At 41.0% G+C, this 8127-nt stretch overlaps 1 protein-coding gene across 1 annotated transcript in view; it reads right to left on the reverse strand.

Annotated features, from left to right (window-relative positions):
* Window positions 1–733: 733 nt before the first annotated feature.
* Window positions 734–8127, reverse strand: part of il12rb2 (interleukin 12 receptor, beta 2a) — a 16101-nt gene continuing 8707 nt past the window's right edge. The window contains exons 8-16 of the mRNA XM_080431304.1: window positions 7961–8031; window positions 6769–6982; window positions 6187–6369; window positions 5786–5884; window positions 4987–5145; window positions 4648–4782; window positions 3128–3218; window positions 2802–2889; window positions 734–2413 (exon numbers count right to left, since the gene is read on the reverse strand). Of these exons, the coding sequence (XP_080287430.1) occupies window positions 1931–2413; window positions 2802–2889; window positions 3128–3218; window positions 4648–4782; window positions 4987–5145; window positions 5786–5884; window positions 6187–6369; window positions 6769–6982; window positions 7961–8031 (1523 nt within the window). The 3' untranslated portion in view covers window positions 734–1930. The remainder of the gene's footprint in view (window positions 2414–2801; window positions 2890–3127; window positions 3219–4647; window positions 4783–4986; window positions 5146–5785; window positions 5885–6186; window positions 6370–6768; window positions 6983–7960; window positions 8032–8127) is intronic.

Consider the following 8127-nt stretch of genomic DNA (forward strand, 5'->3'; position numbering starts at 1 on the left):
ACGCACACGCACACGCACACGCACACGCACACGCACACGCACACGCACACGCACACACAAACGCGCGCACACACCTGTGTCAAAGCAAAGGAGGATAGGCCTTCTAGTGCAGTGGTTCTCAACCTGTGGGTCGGGACCCCACATGATTTTTTGGGGGGGTCCCCAGAGGACAGTGAAGTGACAATTTAAGGACTTTTAAGACCTTTTCAATGCCTAAAAAAATATATGTAATTAAAAAAGACCATTACTGCATCAAAGGTGATCAACAAACTATATAAAAACTGGTTAAACATTGTCCAAATTGTCAAATAATATAAGACAGAGGCAAACATTTTGAAAATAGCAGATCTACAAGCTCACAACGCCTCGCCTCACAACGCAAGGCATATTTGTCTGTGGAACCGAGTGAACAAAAAAATGTAATGCCTCAACTCCTACATTCCAAGTGCTTATCAGGGTGGGGGGTTCAAATATGATCATTTTGGGGGGTCACAGCCTGAAAAGGTTGAGGACCACTGTAATCTAGTGCAGAGTGGTGCGGTTCAGTGTCTCTGGCTGTGTAGCTATATGGTAACTAATAGCCTGTGGTAGGCATGATGACTTTAAACGACCTGTGGTGGAAGGTAATTTAAAGTCATCATGCCTAAAAACAAATAACGTTTGTACATTATACAAAAGTGATATTTTATATTCCAAATTATATTCCATATTATATCCCCAAAAATCGGTCATATTGTTGTCAAGAATCAACTTTATTGTCACATCACTGGCGTAAAGTGGGTGATGTGTTTAATTGCGCAAGCTCCATCGTTTTGTTGTTTTTCAGAAAGGAAGAAGAAAAAGAAGGGGGACAGGGAGAGGGAGAGTAGGGAGAAAATTAAACATTAAAGCATGTCAATGAGAAGAAAATACGTTGATACACATAGCATAAGACCAGCAGATAGCACATATGTCATGGAAATAATAAAAAAGTCATTATAATTATACTGTTCTATATCACATAATGTAAAGCCATAACACACACACACACACACACACACACACACACACACACACACACACACACACACACACATACATTCCAGGATAGCATCAGGCCTGTACCCCAAAATATGGAGAAAAAAATACAATGAAATCAACAGTGAAATTGCATAATGGACCATCAACATTACATGAAATAGTGAAATGTGTGACTGCCATTGAAATACTACACTGTTGTCACAAAACAAAGTCTTAGGTCTACTGTATGACTAATATACTGTATCTATATATAGATAGATATATAGATATATAGATATTTTGCATTTTTTTATTGGCTACATCATTTTTGTAAACAGACGTATACAGTATAAGATGATTTGAGGAATTCCAGGAATTAACACAATAATACAGAAAAAGACATTTGTAGTATGTTGATGCACTCAGCAGGTGGAGAAAACACACAATTCATTGTAATCAGAACCTAACTTACAGCATCCATTGTATTGTCTGTGCTGTTTATTTTGGTTGCAGTACTGCTGTAATCAAGACTGTACAGCAGAGTGTACTGGTAATGCATGACATGGGGAGCTAGATGACGAGAGAATCCTGGGAAACAAGATGTGCAATCCATATACAGTGCTGTCAAGTTTCAATGTGGAGAGCAACGACGTAGTGTGTGCCCATGTGAAACTGACCAAGTGATTGATATATTGGGCAAAACAGGGGGGAAAAATACATTAAACCTTAAGTGCTGATTGAATATGAGGTCAAAACAGTGCAGACTAAGGCCTAATTAGCCTCCATTGCATGACAGTGTCCATCGTTGAAAATAACTGATCTGAGCTGATGACGCTACTTGTCTTGTCTACATGTCTTGTGTAAAAAAAGGAGACAAAAGCAGAAACTCCAGTCTCAGCTTGTGTTACTGTACCAATGATATGCGTTCTTGCTATGCATTGTTAAAGAAGTCACTGCAGTCGATTTTGACGGCATCCAGGGTCAACTTCCCCCCACACACCACAGAGTCCAAGAAGGGACTGTCGCTCGGGAAGAAGCCCATCACGTCCATGCAGTCTTCCTCGTCCTCTTCGTTCTGCTCTTCTCCTATGCCCGACCTGTGCGATGACACGTAGTCGACGGTGGTGTCCCGCGAGCTGTGCGTGTAATCGGAGCTGTCCGATTCATGGGAGTAGCTCTTGATGTAGGAGGTGTGCAGATACTGCTGCACCTCGGCCGGCTCCGTCACAGGGCCGAGGCTGGCCTGGGGGACGAGGAGGAGTGAGGAGACGTCAGTGGCGGCTACTCCAAGAGTGGAGCAGCTGCTGCTGCTGCTCTCAACCTGCAGCTCCTCAACCTCCACGGTACTGGGTTCACCCTCCTCTTCCTCACTCCCACTGGAGCTACTCAGCTGGAGCAGGAGGTTCAGCTTGCCCTGTCGGAGCGTACAAAAATCATTACCTCAATACACATGCGTATCGTCACTGTCGGGCAGAAACTCTGTATGTCCAAAACTGTTACTTTTCAGGAAATTGGACAAATAGCCTTTGTAATTGGATCCAATGTAGTTATGAAATCCACAGACAGACTTAACCACTTTCAACCTGGCGTCTCTAATAAAGCAGATCTACAAGCTCACAACGTGTTGTGAGCTAAGCTTGTAGATTGGCTATTTTCACTGCTTTTGCGTGACATTGTCATTTGACGATGTATAAGACAGGGCATTAATTTATAAAAAGATGAGATAAGAAGATATAAGGTTTCTGCACTACATAGACAATATAATGTATACTGTATGTACAGTATATTGATCCACACTATACCTTCTCTATGGAACATTCCCTTGCCCATTTACTGTTAGCGGGATCTGGTACAGTATCTGGCATGCAGCAACCTAAAATCCTACAGAACCTAGCAGAACAAGATGAGAATTAAAGAAGATGAGAAGGTGAAGACATTTCCCATTAAACATAAAACATGTGGCAACAATTTTACAAGTGTGTGTGGTTCACTTGAGTAAATGAGTGCGTACAATTCTCATGTATCTAGTGCAGAACCAATGGAATGATTATAGTTCCCCAAAGTTATAGACACTTTTAACATCGTCCAAACAGTGTAAGGTAGTCATTTGTCACTGTGTCCACGTTACCTCCTCCGTAGTGCTGAGATCGTGCAAAGAAGAACCATGATGAAGAGTATGGCCACTATAACCATAACAACTATTTCAATTTGTCTCTCCTCTGAAATAGTGACAGAAGAAAAAGGAATTCAAGCTTAAGTGTCTCTATAGCTTTTTCCACCAGCCAACCAGACTTACAGACAATGGAGACTAATATCCTGCTGCCTGTCTGTCTGCCCGACACACACAATTCAATTCAAAGGGGGCTTCATAGACCATATTCACACGGCGGCCATGTTTCTATGAAGTCAATGAAAGTAGCCACTTGGCGGCACTTTCAATGTTAAATTCCAATATGGTCACCGTGTGAATATGGTCTATTGGCATGAGAAAACATACGTTTACATTGCCAAAGCAGAAAGCATTTGAAAGCACAACACACACACACACACACACACACACACACACACACACACACACACACACACACACACACACACACACACACACACACACACACACACACACACACACACACACACACACACACACACACACACACACACACACACACACACACACACACACACACACACACACACACAATTATGCTATATAAAACATTGTGCAGCCAGTCACAGTCTAAAACTCAAAGCATGCATAGATTTTGCGCATTTATACTAGTATTAACTGCCAAAAATGGGAATTCCCGTCCGATGGCTCTATGGCTATCATGGCCACGGACGGAAATGACGAAAATATATATATATATATATTTTTTTAGAATTTATTTAATTTTTTTGTCTTTTTTTTGTTTTGTTTATCTCAAAGGAACTAGGAGATAACGCTATCCAAAAAATTGCTGCTCCATTCACTTCAATGTTAAAAAACAAACGGAGGAAAAATGCACCTTTTTCCTGGCACTGGGACGACACAGTCTGAAATAAGTGTGGCAATGAAAGAAGAATGAAGTGCTTGAAAAATATTTTATCTGACACTTTAGCACAAAAGCGATTTAAGTTTTGTGTAGTATAGGCTACCATATCACTTGAATAGTTGAACGTGAGTGTTGTGTTGAAATCGGATGTACGGATGTATTTTGATTGCAATCAGTGTGCGCTCATTATGAATCTACCTAGGCACTTCTTAATCGCAATAATGTGCTCTCTAAATAGTAAGGAAATATCTGTGCCATCACTGCACTGGTTCATAAGAGCACCTTTAAGTTGGTCTTAGCGCAGAGCACAAACTCTGTGCATAAGATAGCAGTGCGCCCTGATTGCGCCAGACCACACTTAATTTAAGACCATGGACCCTAAATAGGCACAAGATCATTTGTTATCTAGACAACTGGGGTGCCAGCCGCAAAAATGACGACTGCATCGGTCAGAAGATAGCAATAAGAATTGCAATACCCGTTTGCACTGCCTTGCGCCGGACGGAAGATAGGGCCCTTAGTCAGATGCATAAAATAGTTACAATAATAACTGTAGGACAAATATAACCACAAAGAAATGCCCCAGATTAAACAGAACTTGAAGAATACTTACGCTGGATAATGTCAACAAGGTCATCAGGACCTTTAGGGCCCTCTCCTTTGGCATTCCAACCTGTCATCCACAGAGTATAGGAGGCAGGAGCCAGGTCCTTCACCGTATACATCATCTCTGATGATCGTATATGATCTAGAACACAAAATCATATGCACTGAAAAAAAAGGGACTAAACTATATCTGACAAAGTGAAGAGTACTGGAGCAAACAGATCATTTTGGAATATTTTATTGGTACAAAGACAACTGACCATCGTTTCGACCTAGTGTGTTTTCTACAAGTCAGTTTTGATTGCAAGAATAAAATATTCATATATATATATATCACTTTACTTACAGGGGGGAAGATCTTTTGAGTTTTTTATGTTTCTTATGTAGATGGTATAGTTGCTAATGCATCCTCCTCGTTGGTCCCTCGGAATCTCTGACCAGGTCACAGTTACTCTGTTAGTGTCCCCATTAACATTGGCATTGACCCGAGGCCCGCCTGTTGGAACTGTAAACCACATGAAAGCCTGAGTTGTACTTATTTGCTAATTGGGTGTCACGCACCAGAAATAGCTGACACATTGTGAGCTTGTAGATCAGCTATTTTCGGTGTGCAACAACCACATGCAACTAGGTATAACTCTGGCTGAAGAAACCTGTAAAGCTGTTGGTACGATGTGAAAAGAACTGATTCCTGATTTTTTTTTACTCTCCCAACTGAGGAGCAAATGACAGGGAATGTCATTGGTTTCCTTAGTTATATGTGGGCCTGTAAAGCCCTTTGATACTGTAACATTGATTAACTAATATAAACCCTATTTTATACTTTGTTGTATGATGGCAAATTAGCACAAATACTATAATAGCCGCTCAACAAGGTGTTGTGAGCTTGTAGATCTGCTATTTACCATATTTTTAAAGAATAATAATAAAAAAGTGATTAAGGCAAGGGCTATACAATGCATTTTAATTGACTTACAGTATGTGCATTTAGTACCACTAATGTTTGCTACTGTGATGCCTGTGGGACTGCATGTTAATTTCTAGGAAATAATAAAATAAGAAGAAGGTTTGATGAATACGAATAAATTATTTCTCCCATACAGGTCAAATGGCATAAGCACGGTTCAGTTCCTCTCAGGTCTTACCTGAGTCTGAAGTGCTGACATCCATAAAGGTAGATCTACCCACTGAGCCCTCGTAGAACGCATAAACGGCTCCATCATAGCACTCAGATTTCTTCATGTCTGCAGAGGAGGGATAGTACAAAAAGAGTCAACAGAAAGGGGTGTGAAGGGAAAAAAGATATTAAGCCATTCAGGTTAGGTAATGGTACTGTAACTGATCAGTGACGCTTCCACTTTATCCCTGCTAGAATTGTGTGTGCATTCATTCAACAATATTATAGGTTGTTGACGAGGAAAGAATATTGTCACAATATTTTCTTGATACTTGATGTATTTGCCTAACTTAGTGATGAACTGAAATATGAGTTTTGGATGTGAAATTATAAGCAGGGGTTGAATGAAGCATCCCTCCTCTCTTGTACCTGGGATGACCACATGGTTGTTATCCTTGCCAAGTCTGACCCACTGCAGTTCTTTCTTCTTCTGATCTGCCGGGTACCACTCCACAAGATATCCAGTGTGCAGTACTGTCGTTTCAGGCTTTCTCCAGGAGATGGCGCCACTGCCGTTGTTTACAATCACATGAACTCCCTGAGGGGGCTCACCTGGGAGAGGAGAGGAGAGGAGATGAGAGAGGATGTATTATAAATAAATAAAAGTACATTACAACAGAGCCACTTAATGTTCTTAATTTGACATTGCTGCTTTAATATTCTATTGTTTATTATTTTTCGTAAATTGCATGTCATGCAATATTAGAAGGTGCACGTTATTTCACATGTTAGGAAGCTTGGGCTTTTCTGGATATTATGAATGTCTCTGCTTATACAGTTTGATGGGCAAATAAACTTTGACATGACTGGACTTGAATTCTCTACATCAGAGATGCATATCCATAAATACATCCTTAGATGTTACTACCATAGGCCCATGTGTGGTGCCATTAACAGCCCTGAGTGAGTGAGCTGTGACAGTAGGAATCCACAGAGGAGAATCAACTATACCTGTGTTTTTGTGAAGAGTGGAAATCTTGGCAGGCGGAGATTGGCCTTTGGAGTTATTAGCAAACACTGTCACTTCACAACTGACGCAGGATTCGACTGAATGATGACTGGCAGGATGAGGGAGGTATTTGTCATTATGATTTCCTGTATTGGGGTTGTGAACTCTGACCGTGTATCCTGATATATTCCCTCTCGCGTTAGAGGCATCCGCTCTCTGCCGTGAAAGAAAAGGTTTCATTTATTTATTTTCTTAGAAAGAGTCAAATCTGCCACCACTTTCTGTCACAAAACGGTCAACAATCTTGTTATTTGCACTTGGTGATGATCACATAAGGAGACACGCGAGAAAAGAAACAAGGGATGGAACTCCTGTCTGTGAGAGACTGAAGGGAGGAGAATGTAGTACATGTCACTGGGACCTGTTTGCCCTGCAGCATGTACCATACTGTACAGCATGACTACTGTATATAGAAAGGACGAATAGTGTTAAGGACCCAGCAGTTCTCTTAAGCTCTCCCGTTTCTTGTAACCCGAAACTGTTGTGTGTCTAGTCTGGGTTTCACTTACCTCTGATACGTGTTAGTTTAGGTGAGTGTGTGTGCATAGGTATTATGTCTGCCTGTTTGAGGATGTGTGTATGTGGGGGATGGGGAGTATGTGGTTTATTGTTGCACCTCATACGTAAGTGGTCGAGAGCTGACCTTTAGGTTTGTGTCGAAAATACAAGTGAAATCAGATCAGGAGGTATAACTATAAGGCTAGGACACCACACACATACGCACTAGACAGAGAGAACAGACGAAGGGAAGGGGAACAGAGACAGAGCACATGTACTGTGTCTGTGGCAAAGACGTTCTCACGATACATTGGTGTTCCATGTATTATCCCTCATTAACATAACATTACAGTGTAGAATTTACATTCTGACGATAGACGACTGTGTATAGATGACAGACAAAGCTCAACACTTAATATTGAGGAGGTAATGTGAAATCTATGTTAACAGTAATATAGCAAGTTCCTGAGTAAAGGAGTCCAGTGCGCCAGTGACAGTGATGATGACAAATGCAATAAATGTGAACAGTCACTGTGGACATACTGATACACACAGATTAGCCAAGGTTGTGCAGGGAGGTGAAGATTTGTGTGCGTATGACTGAGACTGTTGGAAAGAAAAGAAACTGTTGCTTACTTTCCAGTGTACGGTTATGGAACTTGATCCAGAGGAAGCTTTACAATACCACACATCCAGTTCTTTAGGGGCTGTAAAACAGTTTCACAATCAGTTTGTTACACAAATAATAATTATACTAATTTGAGTTATATTGCGCTTTTCAAAAACAAAAGTTTAGAAAGACC

This window comes from Gymnoscopelus braueri (genome assembly GCF_963280865.1).
Source record: "Gymnoscopelus braueri genome assembly, chromosome: 6".
NCBI classification, from domain to species: Eukaryota; Metazoa; Chordata; class Actinopteri; order Myctophiformes; family Myctophidae; genus Gymnoscopelus; species Gymnoscopelus braueri.